Source organism: Ursus arctos, unplaced genomic scaffold, assembly GCF_023065955.2.
Source record: "Ursus arctos isolate Adak ecotype North America unplaced genomic scaffold, UrsArc2.0 scaffold_19, whole genome shotgun sequence".
Lineage (NCBI taxonomy): Eukaryota > Metazoa > Chordata > Mammalia > Carnivora > Ursidae > Ursus > Ursus arctos.
The window spans coordinates 40,527,618-40,548,910 of NW_026622863.1; the positions used below are offsets into that span (position 1 = coordinate 40,527,618).

Consider the following 21,293-nt stretch of genomic DNA (forward strand, 5'->3'; position numbering starts at 1 on the left):
TCATTGCTGAACTTCAGATAATCTGTCCTGATTTTTAAAAAACAGGTAATATATATTGGAAAGCCTGCTATATCACAGATGTCAATTCTCATCATTGTCATGCCACCACCTTCAACCTGTTTGACATTAGACACCTTACTTTTTGTTTCAAGACATTGCTTTAAAATGGTGGTGATAGAACGTACATACTTGTAAAAACCTATGCCCAATATTTATTAATTTCATTATTAGCATTTTTGTAAACTGCTAGTGAAATTTTGAGAGTAAGACCCTATAGGAGTGGTTAATTTAGAAATGCCGTCATATTCACATATCCATTTTACAATTTTAGATAAATTTTTCTGGATAAAACTTTGTAGAAAAAAAGAAACATAAGAGGATATTCATTTAGAACTCATCCCTTAAGTTGAATCAAACAATTCTAGAAAGATACTCAGACTTTTAATGTGTGAGAAGTTGTTGAGAATAACCTGTAACCCACATTTTTTGTCCAAAATTCAGGATAAGTTCAAAATTAATAATAGGGTAGAAAAATGTCCACTTGGAAATTTCTTTTGCAACTTTTTTTTTCCATAGAAATTTCAACATAGAGAAAAGTTGAAAAATAGTAAAATTGCCACTGTCTTTGTTAACATTTTGCCTTATTTTATCTCTATATTCTCATCTCTCCATGTGTACATGTTTATTTCTACATGTAAAAGGAAGTTGTAGACTTTACTCCTAAATATTAGCCTTTTACTCTTGAGCCCCACCTTTTTTATGTGAGTTTTTTTGGAAAAGTCCAAGGAAGTTGTATTAGAGAATGCCTCACATTTTGTATTTGTTTCCTCACGCTGTCACCTGACTTGTTCCTCTACCCAGATTTTTTCCATATTGGAGGTTACACAGATTTCACTGGGCTCTGGAGAACACTTCCAAGGTAATACCGCATTTTTTGTAACCACAGAACATCAGGTTTTCCCATAATTAGTAATACTAAGTGTTCGATAGAGTGATCACTGCTGGAGCTTTCCATTGTACAGCTCCTTTTGCAATTAACGATCTGAATAGTGATATTTTTAACATCTCAATTTTGGATGGGATCACATGTATGCATAAATTTGGGATAAAAGGGAAAGCCAAAAATTATGAAATTACATTCTACTCAGAGAAGATAATAATGAGGTGCTTGTGAATCAGAAATTTTGATATGAGGTCAGAACTGTAATTGGAACATTAATTTTATTTTTTTAAAGATTTTATTTATTTATTTATTTATTTATTTATTTATTTATTTATTTATTTATTTTGAGAGAGAGAGAGTGTGTGTGTGTGCACAGGCAACCATGAGCAAGGGGGGAGGAGCAGAGGGAGAGGGAGAAGCAGACTCCATGCTGAGCAGGGAGCCTGACACAGCGCTTGATCCCAGGACCCTGAGATCATGACCCAAGCCGAAAGCAGTCACTTAACTAACTGAGCCACCCAGGCGCCCCTGGAACATTAATTTTAAAATAACAAAATTAATTAGAAACTTATTGTCACAGTGTATACACTTAATAAGGCTGTTTGTTAAAAGAAGGGAAAATCATACACATTTGTTCTAGGACCATTTCTTGAAACAAATTCTCTCTCTCCATTGAGTTGTTTTTTGAAAATCAGTAGACTACATAATATTTATTTTTGAATACTCTTCTATACCATTGTACCATGTGTCTGTCATTCTAAAAATACCGAAGAGTATTGATTACTGCACATTTCAAAACTGCTACTGCTTTGTTGAAAGTCTTTTTCAATCACATATTTTAAAATCAGCTTGTCAGTTGCTATGGGGAAAAATGTTTTGGGGGATTATAAGGTGGATTGTATTGAATCTATAGATCAATATGGAGATAATTCATATCAACACTATTGAGTCCACCAATTCATGAACATCTGTTTCTTTTTATTTAGGTGTTTAATTTCTCTTAGCAGTGTTGGTAATATTCAGTCTTCCGCATATTTTGTTAAATGTATCCTTAAGTATGTCATAGTTCTTGCTGTTATGATAAATGCTGTTGTTGACTATATTTAATATTTATATGATGCAATATATAACAAATATATAACGAATGAATATATATGGGAAGAGTGTGTGTGTGTGTGTGTGTGTGTGTGTGTGTGTGTGTGTGTGTGTCTCATTTGTTTTTATTGTTGAGTAGTATCCCTTATGGGTGAAACACAATCTGTTAATCCATTCACCAGATGATAGCAGTTTGGGTTGTTTCCAGGTTTTGGCAATCATGAATAAAGGCACTGTTTGCACTTTTGTGTGGACATTTTCATTTCTTTAGGTAAATACCTAGGAGTAGATGTGCTGTCATATGGTAACTACATGTTTTTAACTTTAAAAGAAATTACCAAACTATTTTCCAAAGTGGCTGTACTATTTTCCATTCCCTGTTGGGAATCAATGTATGAAAGTTCCAGTTGTTACACTGTTGTCAGCACTTGGTATTGTCAGTTTGTTTTTGTTTTCAGTTACTCTACTGGGTGTCTGATGGTACCTCACTGTGTTTTAATTTGCATTTTCCTAGTGGCTAGGAAATGTTCACCACTTTTTCAAGTGATTGACAGCCGTATATCTTGTGAAGCATTTATTTATTGGGCTGTTTGTTCTCATACTGTTGAATGTTGAAGAGTTCTTTATATATTCTAGATATAAGCTTTTTGTTGGATGTGTAATTTATAAATATGTGTTGTCCAATCCAGTTTGTCTTTTCATTATCTTAACTGTCTTTCATAGAACAAAGGTATTTAATTTTCAGATACTCCCATTTTGTCAGTTTACCTTATGGATAGTGCATTTGGTGTTTTATCTAAGAACTCTTTGCCTTAACCCAAGGTCATGAAGATTTTTTCCTGTATTCCCATCTCAGAGTTTTATAATTTAACATTTTGTGTCCGTGATTCATTTTGAAATATTTTTTGTGTAATACGTGAGGTTACAGGTCAAGGTTCATTTTTTCACATTTGGATGTCCAGTTGTTCCAACACCACTTGTTGCAAAGGTTATCCTTTCTTTATTGAATTGCCTTTGAACTTTTGTCAAAAATGAATCTTCCACCTCCTGATAAATATCATTGTGCCTGTTACTGGTCCAAGGAAGATTAGATGTATCAGAAAAAATTATGAATAATGATTGAGACCTTTCAACAAGTTCTGATTCATTTATAACCACACTCTAACAATTCCCGTTTCCTTCTTTGATGATATATTTTGGACTCCATGGGCTCCATAGTGTTTATGTTGTATAGACAGTAGGACTATATCCAACATATTCACAGCCCCAGCCTCCACCCAGATCCTCCCCTACCATTGATGGCCACTCACACCATCATCTGAGTCCATTTACCTTTTCCAAAATTTTGCTACTATATAGTACTCATTTTGATGGAGTTTGAATGTTTCCTTTCTGTGTAAACTATGCAACCTCCAAAAATATGCTTATAGATACTGATATCTGGTATTATCCAAATGAAATGATGGTACAAAACACAACTCTACCATAATTTGAAACACATACACTTTCAAGTCAGCTGCTTTAGTGCCTCATTTTTTTCCATTTTTTAAATTGAGGCATAATTGACATATAACATTAGTTTCAGGTATACAACATAATGATTCAACATTTGTATATACACTGAAATGATCACTATAATGTCTAGTTTCTTCCTATTGTCATAAAAAGTTACATATATCCTACAGTATTGTTGACTGTAGCCACCATGCTGTACGTTACATCCCCATGACTTACTTATTTTATGACTAGAAGTTGTTATATCTTGACTTCCTTCGTCCATTTTACCCACCCCCCCTTCTGAGAACAAATTTGTTCTCTGCATCTGTGTGTTTTGTTTTTCTATATTCCACATATAAGTGCAATCATACGGTATTTGTGTTTTCCTGACTTATATCACTTAACATAATAACCTCAAGATCTATCCATGTTGTTGTAAATGGCAAGATTTTATTCTTTTTATGGCTGAATAGTATTCCATTGTATATAAATACCACATTTTCTTTATCCATTCATCCATTGATTGTCTCCATAATAATGGTGCAATGAACATAGGGGTGCAGATATCTTTTTGAATTAAGTGATTTCATTTTCTTTGGATAAATACCTAGAAGTGGAAATGCTGGATTATATGGTAGTTATATTTTTCATTTTTTGAGGAATCTCCATACTGTTTTCCATGGGGGCTGCACCAATTTACATTTCACCAACAGTGCACGAGTGTTCTTTTTCTCCACATTCTCACTGACACTTGTTAATTCTTGTCTTTTTCCTAATAGCCATTGTGACAGGTGTGAGGTGATATCATATCATTGTGATTTTGATTTGCATTTTCCTGATGATTGGTAATAAGCACCTTTTCATGTGCCTGTCGACCATCTGTTTGTCTTCTTTGGAAAAATCTGTTCAGATCTTCTACCCATTTTTAAATTGGATTGTTTTTTTGCTACCTAGTTGTCCTTTATATATTTTGGATATTAACCCCTTATCAAATGTATCATTTGCAAACATTATCCCATTCAGTAGGTTGCCTTTTTATATTGTTGATGGTTTCCCTCATTGTGCACAAGCATTTTAGTTTGATCTGGTCCCATTTGTTTACTTTTGTTTTTGTTGCCATTGCCTCTGGAGTCAGATCCAAAAAATACCTCCAAGAGCAACATCAAGGAGCTTACTGTCTGTTTTCTTCTAGAGTTTTATGGTTTCTCATCTTTTATTCAAGTCTTTAATCCATTGTGAGTTAAAGTTTGTGAATGGTGTAAGATAGTGGTATAGTTTCATTCTTTTGCATGTGACTATCTGGTTTTCCCAGGACTATTTATTGAAGAGACTGTCCTTTCCCAATTGTATATTCTTGGCTCCTTTCTCATAATTTTAATTGACTATGTACACATGGATTTATTTATGGGCTCTTTATTCCATTGCATAGGTCTGTGTGTCTGCTTTATGCCAATACCATACTGTTTTGGTTACTGTAGCCTTATAATATAGTTTGAAATCAAGAAGTGTGATGCCTCCAGGTTTGTTCTTCTCTCTCAAGTTTGCTTTGGTTATGTAGTACAAATTTTGTGGTCCCATACAAATTTTAGGATTGTTCTATTTCTGTGAAAAAAGCCACTGGGATTTTGATAGGGATTGCATTGAACCCACAGATTGCTTGAGGTAATATGAACATTTTAACAATATTATTTCTTCCAATCCATGAGCATGAAATATCTTTAGACTTGTGTCCTCTTTGATTTCTTTTATCAATGTCTTTAAATTTTCAGTGTAAGGGTCTTTCACCTCCTTGATTAAATTTATTCCTAGTTGTTTTATTCTTTTTGATGTAATTGCAAATGGGATTGTTTTCTTAATTTTTTCTTTCTGATAGTTTGTTGGTATATAGAAACACAACTGATTTTTGTATATTGATTTTGTATCCTGCAACTTTACTGAATTTATTAATTCTAATAGTTTTTTGGTGGAATCTTAGGGCTTTCTATATATAAAATCATACTGTCCACAAATAGTGATAGTTTTATTTCTTCCTTTTCAATTTGGATGCTTTCTATTTCTTTTCCTTGCCTAATTGCTCTGGCTAAAACTTGTGATACTATGTTGAGTAAAAGTGGAGAGAATGGGCATCTTTGTCTTGTTCCTGATCATGGAAGAAAAGCTTTGAGCTTTTCACTGTTGAGTAGGTTTGCTGTGGGCTTGTCATAAGTGGCCTTTATTATGTTGAGATATATTACACTATACCCACTTTGTTGAAAGTTTTTATCATAAATTGATGTTGAATTTTGTCAAATGCTTTTCCTGTAACTATTGAGATGATCACATGATTCTGATTTTTCATTTGTTAATGTAGTTTATCACATTGGTTCATTTGTGGATGTTGAACCATACTTTCATGCCTGGAAAAAATCCCACTTAATCACAGTGTATGTTCTTTTTAATGGATTATTTTATTGCAATTTTCTTTTTCTGTGGTGTTCTTGTCTGGTTTTGGTATCAGTAATGCTGGCCTTGTTAAATGAGTTTGGATGAATTTCCACCTCTTTGGGTTTTTGGGGGGAGTGTTTTTGTTTTAGGTTTTTTTTTTTTTTTTTTTTGAAGAGCTTGGGAAATTTTTCTTTGTCTGAATACCAAGTCACATATTCTACCTCCCCAGAAGTATCAACCAGTGTGAATTTGGTATGTATCCACTTTATAGAAATTTCACTTACATTTTTATTTATCTTTGCCCAATTCTTTCATGTGAGTTTAAACTCATATGAAGCTTCATACTTAATTTTTCTGCAATGTCATACAGATGTAATGGCATGTAAGATCTTCTTATCTTTTTAAAGAATTCTCCTTATGGGCTCATTTTTATGTGTTCAATGTATTTTAATCCATAATGGTCTGTATTCTCTTATTGCTCAAATTTTAACAGCTCAGAGATATAGCTCACTTCTGTGTCTCTGGGCAGGACTGTATTTTATACCTTTTTATTAAAATTTCCAAATACAGTTTTTTTTTTCTATTATTAATAGAAACAGACCAGCATACCCAGAATACCTGAAGGTGGGGCTGAGGTAAATACCATTTCCTTGGCTTGGGCAGGGGCTTGCATTGTTTGAATCTTGCAAAAGAAGGGACCACTAGGGCTTTCTTATCAGCTTGCTCAGATGTTGAGCTACAAGAGAAAAAAAAAAAAAAAAAGCCTTTTACCTTAAACAAAAATGAACTTAATGGATCACAGACTGAAATAAAATGTAAAAATACAAAATATTTAGAAGGAAATATAAGAGGAAATTGTCAGGACTGAAGGCTAAGTGAATTATTTAAAAAAAAAAAAACATTAAACAAGAGTATCAGAATAAAGAATGTTTCCACATTTAAAAAACAGGAAAACAAGGGGCATCTGGCTGGCTCAGTCAGTAGAGCATGTGACTCTTGACTCAGGGTTGTGAGTTTGAGCCCCACGCTGGGTGTAGAGTTTACTTTAAAGAACTCTTAAAAATAAAGTAAAATGAAAACTAGGAAAAGAAAAGCAAAAGAAAACAAAATAATAAAGTTCTAAATGGAAATCAGTGAAGTAAACAGACTAAGCTATAAAGTCAGTAAAACCAAGAGCCTTAAGAATAATAAAATAGATAAGCCTCTAGCCAAGATTTATCACATTAAAAAAGAAAATACACAGATTATCAATATCAGGAATGAGAAAGGTGATATCACTACAGATTATACAAATATTGAAAGGGAATAAGGGGAAATCATGAACCTATTGATACCAATAAATAGACAACTTAAGTGAAAAGGACAAATTCCTTTAAAGGCAGAAATGACTGAAATTTACATAATAAAAAATAACCCTATATCTATTAAGTTAAATTTGGAATTAGAAATCTTTGCATAAAGTTATTTACATCTATTTCATCTCTGTGATGGCCACTATGTGCCACTACACATAGTTTCCCAACTTCCCATTCAGGGACAGCATATGTCATAACTTAAAAATGGCTGCATGGTGAACACTATAACTCAGAGCTCAACTTATTGTTTCATTAGCTGTGAAGCTTTAAGAAAGTAGACATGTTAATAATTCAAATTAAACTTAAAATGTATTGTGTCTATAGTTTTCCATTGGGAACAACATAAAGTTTTGAGGAAATATTTTAAGTATTCAAACTTATTACCCCATTAAGTAAATAAGTTACCAATATCATTGAAAAATGACTGAAGTTCCAAAAAAGTTCTTTGCTGTTTCATTGTATTCTTGTAACAAGGTCTTGAAAAGACTTGTTAATGAAAATAGACATATTAGCCAGCATTTATTTCAACAATAGGCAAGAGATATGAATGGACATTTTACCAAAGATGTAGGTGATAAATAACATTTTAAAAATGCTCAAGGTCATGAGTCATTAGATAAATGCAAGGTAAAGCCACAGTGAGATTCTACTACTACCTACCTGTTCAAAGGGCAAACATTGAAAACATTGATCATGGCAATTGTTGGCTAGTATATGGAAGAACTGGAGGTCATTCACTGCTGGGGGAAAGTAACATCGTATAAGCACTTTAGAACACAATTTGCCAGTTACCTAAAATTTAAATATTCCTCTGCTCTGTGACAAAGGTACTATACTCCTAGATATTATCACAAGGAAATGAAAGCATAGGCCCATATGAAGACCTGTAAATTCATGGTCATAGCTTAATTTGTAATAGCCAAAATCCCATGCCATTTAACATATAAAAAGGTTAAAAAATTATAGTGCATTTGAAGAAGGATTCTGGGAAGATAGGAAGCACTAGGAAGTCATCTCCCTATCCTGACAACTGTACTGGCAGAATGTGTCTACTGTAACTATTTTGGAACTGTGGGGTCCATTCAAAGGCTTACAATTTCCAGAGGAGGGCATAAGCAGTAGTAAATTATGGTTAATTTGGGTCAGTGTCAGTCCTTAGCACTGGAGCAGCTCCCATCCCTCATCCCCTTGCCCTATGGTAGGCAGCTACATGTGTGTCCCTGGAGCAGCTTGCATGCAATTTTTGGGAGCCTGGCTAGGACCCCACTCTCCAAATATTGAGGATCTGTGCTCTAACCTGATTGCAGAGGTGAAAACAGAGATGGGCAGCCATTTGTGCAACCCTTATTCAATTGCAAGCCCCTCCCTCTCTGGCAGAGTGACTTCGAGGGAATTTAAGGGACTAGCACATTCTTCCCCCTTCATTTTTCTTTCTCTCCTTTTGAGAGCCAAATATTTAGGACTAAGACATTCCAAAGCAATCACATATACAGGAGAATTTTAAAAGTCAAGGCACAAGGTCGGAAAAGACCTGAGATACACCACAGGCTGTTCCCCAGCAGAGATAGCCAATGACAATTAAATTTTAAATTAAATAAAAATGGCAAGCCCTGGAGAAAGATGAAGACTCTGATTTCCAGAGTTAACACATTATTAAATTTAAATTGTCCGGTGTTCCAAAAAAAAAAATCACAAGGCATATAAGGAAACAGGAAAGTATGGCCCACTCAGAGGGGGAAAAAAAATCATCAGAAACTGTCTCTTAAAAAGAACTGATGGCAGCTCTACTACACAAAGACTTTAAAGCAACTGTCTTACAGATGATCAAATAATGAAAGGAAGACCTGGAGAAAGGCGAGAAAATAATGTTTATGAACAAAAATGGAAATATCACACAAGACAAAACATAAAAAGAAAAAAGAAATTCTGGTGCTAAAATTACCATAACTGAAATGAAAAATTTGTTAGAGGATTCAAAAGCAGGTGTGAGAATATGGAAGAATCAGTGAACTTCAAGATAGGAAAATCAAAAGAAAAAGGATTCAAGAAGTCAACCATGTAAGGCACCTCTGGAACACCTTCAAAAGGAACAATATACATGCTGTGGGAGTCCCAGGAGATGAGAGAAAAGAGAAGAGAGAGAGCTTGAAGAATTAACTCTCCCAATTTGATGAAATACATGAATATAAGCATTCAAGAAGCTCAATGAACTCCAAGAAGGATAAATTCAAAGAGGCCCAAATCAAGACAAATTACAATCAGTCAAAAGACAGAGAAATTTGAAAGGAACAAGAGAGATGACTTGTCACGTACAAAGGATACTAAGTAAGATTATCCAGATTCTTCATCAGAATCCTTAGAAGTCAGAAGGCAGTGGGCTGGTATGTTCAAAATACTGAAAGAAAAGAAAAATGGTAACCAAGAATCGTATATCTGGCAAAATTGTCTTTCAGAAGTAAGGGAGAAATTAATTCCCAGATAAACAAAATCTGGAAGGAAGGAAGTTTGTTACCACTAGACCTGCCCAGCAAGAAATGCTACAGGGAGTCCTTTCACTTGAAATCAAAGGGCATTGGACTAATTCTAAGCCATATGAAGGAATAAAGATCACTTGTAAAGATATATACATGGACAATTTTTAAAACTACTGTTATTGTTAACTTTAGTTTATAACTCCATTTTATTTTATTTTTAAAGATTTTATTTATTTATTTATTTGACAGAGAGAGAAAGCTGGCCAGGGAGAGAGGGAACACAAGCAGGGGGAGTGGGAGAGGAAGAAGCAGGCTCCCAGCAGAGGAGCCCGATGCGGGGCTCGATCCCAGGACTCCAGGATCACGCTCTGAGCTGAAGGCAGACACTTAACGACTAAGCCACTCAGGCGCCCCTATAACTCCATTTTAAAATTTCTACATGATGTTAAAAGGTCATGCATTTTCTTAAAAAGCTCATGCATTTTTAAGAACAATTATTAGCCTATGTTTTAGACATAAAATGTATAAAAATGTAATTCCATGATATCAATAACTGAAAGAGTTGGGGATGGAATTACATAGCAGCAAAGTTTTTGTATGGTATTGAAGTTAGGTTGATAAAAATTCAAATTAGAGTGTTAATAATTTTTGAATGTTCAACATAATCTCCATGGTAACCACAAAGAAAATAGCTATAGAATATACACAAAAGGAAATGAGAAGGGAATTAAAACATTTCATGTTAAAAAAAATGAAAAACAAAAGTAGTAATATAGGAAACGGAGGACAAAGAAGCCATCTAGAAAACAAATAGCAAAATCACAGAAGTAAATACCTCATCAGTAATTACTTTAAATGTAAATGGATTAAACTCTCCAATCAAAAGACAGAGACTGACAGAATGGATGTTTAAAAAATTATCCAACTATATGCTGTCCACAGAGACTAACTTTACAGCCAAAGACACAAGTAGGTTGAAAGTGAAAGGATGGAAAAACATTCCGTACAAATAAGTTTCCATACAAAAAAAGTTTACAACACAAATTTGGACATTTTTATATCATAATAAAAGATTTTATACAGCAAGAAGGCATAACAATTATAAACATTTATGAAACTAATAACAGACCAAGAAAAGATGTGACTTAAAATTGATAGGAACCTAGATGAAATAGACTAATCCTTAGAAACACAAACCCTATCAAGACTGAATCATGAAGAGAATATCTGAATAAACTTATAATTAGTAAGTATAATGAATAAACAACCAAAAACCTCCCCACAACAAAGCTCTGGACCCAGTGAGTTTATTGGTGAATTCTACACATTAAAGAAATAGCACTAATCTTTAAGATTTTCCAAAAACTTGAAGAGGAGAGGACAATTCCTTATTCATTTGCCCTGATACCAAAGCCAGAAAATTGCACTACAAGAAAAGTGCAGGCCAATATTACCTATGAACATTGGTGCAAATATCTTTAACAAAATACTAGCAAACAGAATTTAGCAGCATACTGAAAGGATTATACACCATGTTTAAGTGGAATTTATTCTTGGAATGCAAGGAAGTTTCAACATATGAAAATGAATCAGTGTAATACACCACATTAACATAAGGAAAAAACATAGGACCCTATCAATTGATGCAAAAAAAGCATTTGACAAAATCCAACACCCTTTCATGATAAAAAATCAACAAGCTAGGACAAAAGGAAACCACTTCATATCTATCAGGATAAATACTATTCAAACATTTTTAAAAATTTTTTTAAAGAATAAAACAAGTGTTGGTGAGGATGTGGAAAAATCAGAACCCATGTATACTGCTGGCAGGAATAGAAAATGATAGAGCAACTGTGGAAAACAGTATGGAGGTTCCTCAAAAAATTAAAAATATAATTACCATATAAGCCAGTAATTCCACTTCCAGGTATATCTATAAAGAAAGTGAGGGGGCGCCAGGGTGGCTCAGTTGGTTAACTGTCTGCCTTCAGCTCAGGTCATGATCCTGGAGTCCCAGAATTGAGCCCCACATCGGGCTCCCTGCTCAGCAGGGAGCCTGCTTCTGCCTCAGCCCCTCACCCTACTCGTGCTCTCTCTCTCTCTTGCTCACTCTCTCTCAAATAAATGAAATCTTTAAAAAAAAAAAACAAGAATAGAAAGCATGGTCTCAAAGAGATATTTGTACACCCATGTTCACAGCTGCAGGGTCACAATAGCTAAAAGGTGGAAGTAAACCAAATATCCATTGACAGATGAATGAATAAGCAAAACATGGCATCGAAATACAATGGCATATTATTCAGCCTTAAAAAGAAAGGAAATTCTGACACATGCCATAAAACATGGATGAACCTTGGAACATTATGTTAAGTGAAATAAACCAGTCACAAAAAGACAAATACTAGATGACTCTATTCATATGAGGTACCTGGATTAGTCAAATTCAGAGAGACAGAAAGTAGAAGGGCAGTTTCCAGGGGACAAGGAGAGGGGGTTACTTTGGAGTTATCGTTTAATGGGTACAGACTTTTGGTTTTGCAAGATGAAAAGAGCTTGGGATGCGAACGGTGGTGATGGCTGTACAATATGAACGTACTTAATACCCCTGAACTGTGCACTTACAGATGGTTAAGATGGTGAATTTTATGTATATTTTACCAGAGATTTTTTAATTTAAAAAGAAAGCATAAAAAATTGCAGTGGATTCACTCAAGAGAGCACTACTCAACAGGAAAAGGAATGAACTGTTTATACATACAGCATGGATAATTCTGAAGATAATTACATTGTGAAAGAAAATAGACCAAAAATAGGGTATAAATACTTTATGATTCCAGTTGTATAAAATTCTAAGAAAGGCAAACAAACCTATAGTAAAAAAAAAAAAATGTAAATCAATGGTTTTCTGGGAAGGCAAGAAGGGATAGTAAAGGGCACGAGGTAGTTTTGTGGGTGATGGAAAGGTCCATTGTCATGGCTCTGGTGTTGGTTCCCTGAGTGTATACATACTGAAAAACTTCTCAAATTCTGCACATCAAATATGTACAACTGTTGCATGACAATTATATCTCAACAAAGCATTTAAAGAAATTGTTGTATATAAAAATCTGATCTCCCATTCATTTTAGAAATTTAGAAGATTTGGCAACCCTACATTGACGCTCTTCTCTCTCTCGCTCATGCCTTGGCAGCAAAAATGGCTGGCTATGTGACAAACGCTACACCCCTGGAGTACAGGATCTACCTTCTCTCAGCCCCTACTTTCGTGCCAATGTAGCAATAGCTGTGGCACGAACAGTGCAAGGAGCCTTAGTACCCACAAAACCTTTAGATTTTTGCTCTGCCAGTGACCTAAGTCATAAGACAGAGGTTTGGAGGTCCTGAGAATTTCTGCAAAGCCTGAATCCTGCACAGTCACACGCAAAGGAACATTTGTGGATGCACTTTTAGAACAGGAACATTCCCTCTAGCTTGCTGCAGACTCACCTACTCCATTATCACCCCCAGTATTTCCATACAAATTATGGTCTCAGTTGGGCCCAGTAAGTCTTAACAGTTAGGAGACCTGTATACCAGATCCTAAACTTCAAGGCATATGGCTCCTTGGCAGGTGCCAGGTAAACAGTGTCTGCTTAACAGTGCTAGGGAATGTGAGGCTTCCCCTGGAAACAAGGGGCCCTATTCATGCTGCTCCAGGTGCAGAGGAGGCTGTCACAACTGCCCCATCCTCAGGTCATCTCTGGCTCACAAAAATTCACGCCATTCAGATCACAACATTAGGCCCACAAAGTCCCACCATCTTTCCCAGGAGGCCTTCAGTAGCCACACAAAGGAGGCCAAATCTGGACTGAGAGCTATTCTCCACCACCCTGCTCTTTCCCTGAGGCAATACTTTTGGAGACCCTTTTAGTTTGGTAGACCTTAACTGTGTTCTCAACCCACTTCACAGTGATCAAAACACATGGGATTAAAGGTGGCTTCATCACTAAGGCAATAAAGTAGGTAGTTGTTGGGATGGGAAATGTGGAGTCTGGATAAAGCCATCATGAGCATCATATGAGATCAGCCATGTCCTTGAAAGAAGGGAAACTTTCTCTGCAAGCTGCCAGCAGAACCCAGCTCAGGTCTTCACGGTCAAAAATGGGTCACGTCCACAGCTACACTGGTCCCAGAGGGACGGAATGACATCTTCCTTTGGCCTCAGACTACTTGGGATTCCCTCTTGGAAAAAGAGAAGAGGTCTGAACACAGGGAATGGCTGACACATGCTCTTGGAGACCTGCCAGAGCTCAGTGGCTTCTACTGCAAACCCTCATGATGACAAAGGTCTGGTAGAGTTCACGGTGAGAAAATGCTACTTTGTTCCAGAAAGCTTCCAACATAACTAGCATTCATAGGGAATCTGCCCAGTGTGGACACTGGGATGAACAAGGTTCAACCTCTGGCTGATGGCCCCCTTGTAAAGACTGTTCTCAGAGCTTATCTCCACCGCACATCGTTGTGCTGGAGGAGGGTGCACATTCTCTGCACTCCTTTCCCTAGTGTGAATTTTCTGGTGCCGGACGAGGGTAGGCCTCTGGCTGAAGGCTTTTCCACACTCGCCACACTTATACGGCCTGTCTGGTTTGTGAACCTTCTGGTGTTGCCTCAGATTAGACCGTTGCCTAAAGGTTTTCCCACATTCGAGGCACTCGTAAGGCCGCTCACCGGTGTGAAGTCTCCGATGGTTATTGAGGCTGGAGCTTTGGTTAAAGAATTTCCCACATTCGGGGCACTGATAAGGCCGTTCGCCAGTGTGAAGTCTCCGATGGCTATTGAGGCTGGAGCTCTGGCTAAACAGTTTCCCACATTCGATGCACTCATAAGGCCGTTCCCCAGTGTGGACTCTCTGGTGTTTCATGAGGTCAGAGCTTCGGCTGAAGGCTTTCCCACATTCACTGCACCCGTAAGGCCGTTCGCCAGTGTGGACTATCTGATGTTGGATGAGACTGGCAATGTGGCTGAAGAATTTCCCACATTCATTGCACTTATAAGGTCTTTCTCCAGTGTGAACCCTCCAGTGTTTAATGAGGCTGGAGTTGCAGTTGAAGGACTTCCCACACTCACTGCACTCATGAGCGCTTTTGCCCGTATGAACCCTCTTATGATGAATGAGGTTGGAGCGCTGGCTGAAGAACTTCCCGCATTCGCTGCACTCGTAAGGCTTCTCTCCCGTGTGCACCCTCTTGTGCTGAATGAGGTTGGAGCTCCGGCTAAAGAATTTCCCACACTCGCTGCACACATGAGGGCTTTCCCCGGTGTGAACCCTCTGATGTTTAACGAGACTGGAGTGCTGGCTAAAGAATTTCCCACATTCGCAGCACTCGTAAGGCTTTCCTCTGTTGTGATCTCGCTGGTGCTGGAAGAGGCTGGAGGCGTGGCTAAAGAATATCCCACATTTGTTGCACTCATAAGGCCTTTCTCCGGTGTGGGTTCTCTGGTGCTGAACAGGCGTGGGCTTGTCACTAAAAGTGCTCCCAAATTCACGGCACTTGTTACGGCTTTGCACGCCAGTGCTCTGGGGTGGCTCCTCCACTCTGTGAGCGACCCGATGCTGCAGAAACCCGGATGTGGCCGTCTCGCCCACAAAGGCTTTCCCATCCTCCCTGACTGTGAAAGGTTCCGTGGATGTGTCATCTCTGCAGCTCCTCACAAGTGAGGCCCTGTCCTCATCCCTTCTGACAGGCTTGTCTACATTCTGATGCTGGTGAAGGTTTGCACTGGACTTGAACCCTCTCCCAGATGCCTCACACACGTCTGGCTTCTGCCTGGGATGTGTTGCCTGGTGTTCAGTCAGGTGCAAAATGCCTTTCAAGTGCAGGCCACATGTGTCACAGGAGTAGTCCTTCTGGTTAGACAGAGCCGCCTGGAGCTTCCTGTCCTGTGACACTCCTTCTGCAGACACATTACACTCACCCTCCGTTTCATAGCAAAAACCTGAAAGCAGAGAAATGCTGGTGAAGTTCCTAGGAACTCTGGTGGAAGGAAGCAGCCCCGTGACAAATCAGGCCTGACCATGGCATGCATCCTCGGGACCGCTGGCAAGAAGAGGGGCCTGAGGTCGGGGTGAGGAATGGTCTGCTCTGCAGTACTGTTGCCTGGCAAGGTCACAAACCAGGGGAGGCCTGGCCAGGACCAAGGACACAAGATGGGGCACAGTACTGGGCCGGAAAGCGGGGTCTCCAACTCACTTCTCTCTAAAGGCTTTCCAGCAGGGCCTTGGCCGCTGCTAACACACCAGCCCCGTGCAGAACGGTGTGTCCAGGCCCAGGAAAATCTGATTGCAACTGAGTAACCGCTATTTGAGACTATGAAAGGGAATATGCACCTATCATAACATATTAGGTGTAGGTCCACGTTGGAGACAGTCACAGAGGGAGCTGTGGAAAGAGTGAGCCAGGGGCCGCAGGTCAGAGCAGAAACAAGTAGCCGATGTGGCAAGAACGGGAAAGAAAGGAAGAAGAGAGACGTGGCCACTGGCTTTGGCACCAAAACCATGATGAACATGAGAAAAACTGCAGGTGTGATTTGAAGACAGTAGTGACATCACCTGTCCCCCCCCTCCACTCACCAGAGACAGGTCCGCTGTACACACCTCTTGCCATGGCTGACGTCATGTCCACCCTGTCAGGTACCCACGGCTCTGCCCCCATCTGCAGCTGGGCAACTATGTGAGACCTGAAAGCCGTAAGTCCTGAGGGAAAGACAGGGCAGGTAAGTGGCCAGGCCCTGGCCAGGTGAACCACCTGATGACAGACCACAGGAAAGAAAGTGAGATATTACAACAGGAACACACAAGGGAGCTACGGCGGGAACATCCCAGTGGTCACAGCAAGCGGTAACCACGTCAGGGTTGTGGCCGTCAGGCCCTAGGAAGCGTTAGCTAAAGGACATGATCACTCGGGCAGAGACTGGCCAAGCCAGCCGGATCCACTGGGCTCCCTGCAAGACTCCTCATTCCCGGCCCCCTCCCCACAATGCTCTGGGGGAGCAGGTACTGGGGCTGCTCAGGGAGAGGCTGGGACACTGCACTCGGCATGGGCCTGGAACGTGCAACGCACATCCTGGGAGAGTGGGGAAGGAAGCGGTGCCCATAGGTCTGGCCGTGGGAAGGAACAGGGGACCGGCAGAAACGAGCTCAGAACCCCGGGTGGGTGCGAAGGCCTTACCCAGCGAGGCTATCAGTGCAAAGTTCTCCAGCATCACGTCACAGTACAGAAGCCTCTGAGCCTCATCGAGGAGCCCCCACTCCTCCTGGGAGAAGTAAATGGTCACGTCCTCAAAGGTCACACAGCCCTGCCATGATGGGGACAGTTTATTCCAGGATCGGCTTCTCTCCTCACGACTCCCCTGCTCCCCCTCCTCCCCAGCTTCCCAACTCAGAGGAGATCCCAGGCCCTGGTTCCACTGGTGTTTGCTCTTTTCTGTGCCTCACCTGACCTCTGTGTCAGTCCACAGCATCAACGGGCAGGTGGGCAGAGAGACACCACGGCTCAACCCCCTCCTCTGTGGGCCCCCTCCCATGTCACCAAGATCACGCTTCCCACAAACATGGACTCAATCTTCTCCCCTAATTGCCAGTACCAAGGCCCTGGGGCCAATAGCTCACACTCACTCCTTGGACTGCAAGAAGTCACTGTACCCTCTCCCCATCCCAGCTCATATCATAGCCATCGCCACAGACCCTCACATGTCACTCTGCATACGACATCCAGAAAGTTCTTAGCAAATACAACCATGACCCCATCCAGACCCTTGGATGGCTCCCACTGCCAAGGGCAACACCAGCCCGTAATCTGAAGGTCTCCTCGCCCAGCTCTTTCCTGGCTTCAATCTAAGCCACGCAGAGCCACACAGATATCAGATACCTTCAGGCCTCTTCCTCTTCGATGTTGCACATGGGTCCTCCTATCCCCACCCACTCAGGGTCACCCACTCCCAGCTGACCCCATTTGCCCCGGAGCTAATTCCCCAGCCCAACTGAAAACCCCCAGGCCCCATCAAGGGGCACCACAACGGCCTGCTGAGGGTGCAGAGGGGTGAATGAGCACCAGCCCGGGGCTCGCTGTAATCCTACCTGCATTACGACTGAGCCTCCCTCCCATGTCTACACTCCCAGCCAGACCCCCTTTCCCCACACAGCACCACCACCATGAACACTACTCCTCCATGTCTGTCTTGATGATGCCAAACAAGCCAACCACGGTGTCCCAGCAAGAGACCCCGTGCTCAGTTCTCAGGCCCCGCCTTCCTCTTTCCCTCTAACACCACTGCCACGGTGACCTGAAGGTTCACCCTCTTGAACTGGACACACCACACCCTTGTCCCCATACCAGACGCCACATTTTAGATGTTTGAACTGTGGAAAGACTAACCAAGTAAGAAAAGCAAAGGCTATTTATACTGAGCTTGTGGTAGCAAGGGAGAGAGCCGCTGTCGCTGACGTTCTGGCAGACTCAAAGGCAGGCAGAGGAGCGGGAAAGCTTTAGAGCAGAAAAGTGAAGGCTTCAGATGTGCCCTGACTGGGGGCTGCTGGCCCGGGGAAGCTGTAGGCAGGCTAACTAGAAGAGGCACATCCTATGTGATTGGTCAGGGGGCATATTTGGTTTTCTCTGCTTGGTCGCAAGTTGGTACCGGGAACAAAAATTAGAGAAGCTGTCAGTTATTAATCTAGCCCTGGTCATCTGGGGCCAGTTGTTACAGAAGCTACGGTTCCTGGATTGTCACTTGAGATGGCAATCTGGCTTCCTGCAAGGCTAATTTAAGCAGGCCAGCTTCCTGGGTTGTTTATTGTAGATAAAGAGGTTGGTTTCCTGGGCAGGTCCCTGCAGGTTGTGGGTAAGAATTCTATTTTTATATATGGTCTGGCCTTTGTCCCTTTGTGTATTCGGTCTCCCATAACCTTAACCATACCGCCCCCAAGACACCATAACCGGTGTCTAGATGCCCACTCAATCCCATTCAGGGGTCTCTGGGACATCCGAGCTCAGCCGGGCCAAAACCCCATTCGCTTTTATATTGAAAATTCCTTCCACAACCAACTGCCCCATCGCAGTTGATGGCGCATGCATCCTTCCAGCTGCTGAAGCCAAAAGCCATCCCGTCTCTTTCTCACTTTCTACATCAGAAAATCTGGGCAGCCTGACTTACAAGAGGGATCCAGAATCCAATCACTTCTACCTCCAGCCACCTGCCGTACTCACCTGAACTACTGCAAGAGCGGACTCCTTGCTTCCCTCCCTGCCTCCACCCGTAAACCAAGTCCGTTTTCCGCTCTGCGTCCACATGGCGCCTGTCAAGACCCGAGTCAGATCGTCTTCCTCTTCTACTCGAAACCGTCTATGGCTCCCAACACCCTCAGCAGCCCTCCATTCCGGGGCTCACTGTCTCCCACCGGCTCTCCGAACACTCAGCTCAATCTCACCGCCAAGCATTTGCACACGCCCGTCCCTGTCCCTAGGAAACCCTTCCTCGCCTCCTGACCCTAGATTTCGGAAATGGGAAGCGCTCTGTATATCTCCGGCCTGGATCCAGCACTCCAGGCTGGGTGCAGTTCCCCTCCAGCGCCCCCAGACTCAAAAGCCGAGGAGAGGTGGGAGAAGATAAAAGACAAGGTCCACCTCCGCGGTGCGGGCGCCAGGCACGAAGACGTGGGGATCGCGGCCGCTACCTGTGCGCTCACCTGTGCGGGGTCCCCGAGTGCCGCCGCCGCCGCCATCGGTGCCCGGGCTCGCAGCGGAGCCGCGGGACACGGATCAGCCCCCAGTGCCGCCATCGGTGCCCGGGCTCGCAGCGGAGCCGCGGGACACGGGTCAGCCCCCGGTGCCGCCATCGGTGCCCGGGCTCGCAGCGGAGCCGCGGGACACGGGTCAGCCCCCAGTACCCCCCGGCTTCACCTGGCCCCGGGCGCGGCGGGCCCTCGGGCCTCTGGCTCCCGGCTGGTGCAGGCGCGCCGGATGTGGGGCGCGGGCGGACCTGTCGGGCCCGCGTCTCTGGGGCGCGGGGCGGAGCAGGGTTCCAGTTCCCCGGTCTCTGCCCCCTAGCTCCGGAAAGGCCGGTGACGCGGGCGCGCACACCGGGCCCGGGCCGGGACTGGCTGGCCTGGAACGCAGGAAGTTCCGGCCCGAAGCGGCGCCGCGCTCCCGGGCTGTCATTGGCCCGGCGCCAGGCGCGGACTCAGGGTTCAGTCTCCCCGGCCGGCGTTTCCCGTTCCGCCCACCGCCGCGCTGGAGGGCTGTGCTGGGGGCGATGCTGGGGACGGTGCTGGGGAGGGGGGGAGATGGCGCTGGGAGGGCGGTGCTGGGTGGTGGGGCGGGGGGCGGTGCTGGGGGCGGTACTGGGGGGCGGTGCTGGGAGGGCGATGCTGGGTGGTGTTGAGGGGGAGGGGGAGGTGCTGGGTGGGCGGTTCCGGGGGGGGGATCGGTGCTGAATGGTAGTGCGAGGGGCGGGGGGCGATGCTGGGTGGTGGTCTGGGAAGTGGTGCTGGGAGGGCGGTGCTGGGAGGTGGGTTCTGGGAGCGCGGAGCTGGGAGGGCGGTGCGAGGGGGCGGTGCTGGGTTACGGTGCGGCGGGGGTGGGTTGTGGCGCCTGGTGGTAGTGCGGGGGGCGGTGCTGGGAGGTGGTGCGGGGTGCGCGGTCCTGTGGGGACGGCGCTGGGGGGCGGTGCTGGGGGTGGTGCGAGGGGCGGTGCTTGGGAAGTCGCGCAGGGGGCGGGGGAGGCGGTGCGAGGGGGCGGTGCTGGGGGAGGAGTCAGTGCGCAGGGGCGGTGTGCGCGCCGGTTTCCCGCTTCTCGCTGGTTACCGCTGGTTCTAGGTGTCATGGGCGCGGGAGCTTTTTCTTTTAGCGGGGCCGTCCCCAGAATTCTCTGTCTGCCTGGAGCCAAGTCCCAGTGGCCGTTAGGGGTCTATCACGGGAGACCTGTTTTTGCCTGCGTGGGTGGAGACGAGTCCTGCACCTCTCAGACCTTCAGGAGGGCCCGGGTTCACAATGACGAATGAAGATAAACACCTGATCTGCGGGGTCTGCGTACTAACACTGAACGTAGCTCAGATTCAGTGCGTCTCAAACCAGCATTAGCTATCATCTGGAAATTTGTTAAAAATGCAAGGTCTTGGGCAACAACCCAAACCTACGGACTCAGAAATCTTGCGGGTGGGGCCGAGCCTTCTGTGTGTGAACAAGGTCTCCAGGAGATTCCAGTTTGAGAATAGGGACTCTTGGTAGGTAACAGGGCGCACACGTATTTGCTGCTGGATACTTCAGAGCCTGCAGCAGCAGCACCACCACCGCCTTCACAAGTCCCGCTGTGGGAGGGCAAATCCGAGACACCTCTCTACAGGGTAACTCGGGATGTTTGTCAAAATAATGACTCGCTCATTCAGCAAGTAACAGCATAGGTGATGGTGATCATGTTTACATGAAAGCACAGTTTTTACCATTTGGTTAATTTATTTTATTATTTAAA

At 42.9% G+C, this 21,293-nt stretch overlaps 1 protein-coding gene across 4 annotated transcripts; it reads right to left on the bottom strand.

The window, feature by feature from the left end:
- Positions 1–2,479: 2,479 nt before the first annotated feature.
- On the bottom strand, positions 2,480–20,098 carry ZNF792 (zinc finger protein 792). Of its 4 annotated transcripts, XM_026484361.4 has the most exons (5): positions 19,513–20,098; positions 17,000–17,126; positions 16,402–16,524; positions 14,499–15,767; positions 2,480–6,695 (listed from the first exon to the last, which is right to left on the bottom strand). In XM_026484361.4, exons 1-5 carry the CDS (start codon positions 19,660–19,662, stop codon positions 6,661–6,663), a joined length of 1,704 nt encoding a protein of 567 aa, XP_026340146.1. In that variant the 5' UTR covers positions 19,663–20,098; the 3' UTR covers positions 2,480–6,660. The 4 variants fall into 4 exon arrangements, with proteins under 4 accessions (XP_026340146.1, XP_044234828.1, XP_026340144.1 ...); XM_044378893.3 differs by lacking the exon at positions 2,480–6,695 and having other exon boundaries at positions 12,602–15,767; positions 16,426–16,524; XM_026484359.4 differs by lacking the exon at positions 2,480–6,695 and having other exon boundaries at positions 12,602–15,767; positions 19,513–20,097.
- Between the last annotated feature and the right edge of the window lie 1,195 nt (positions 20,099–21,293).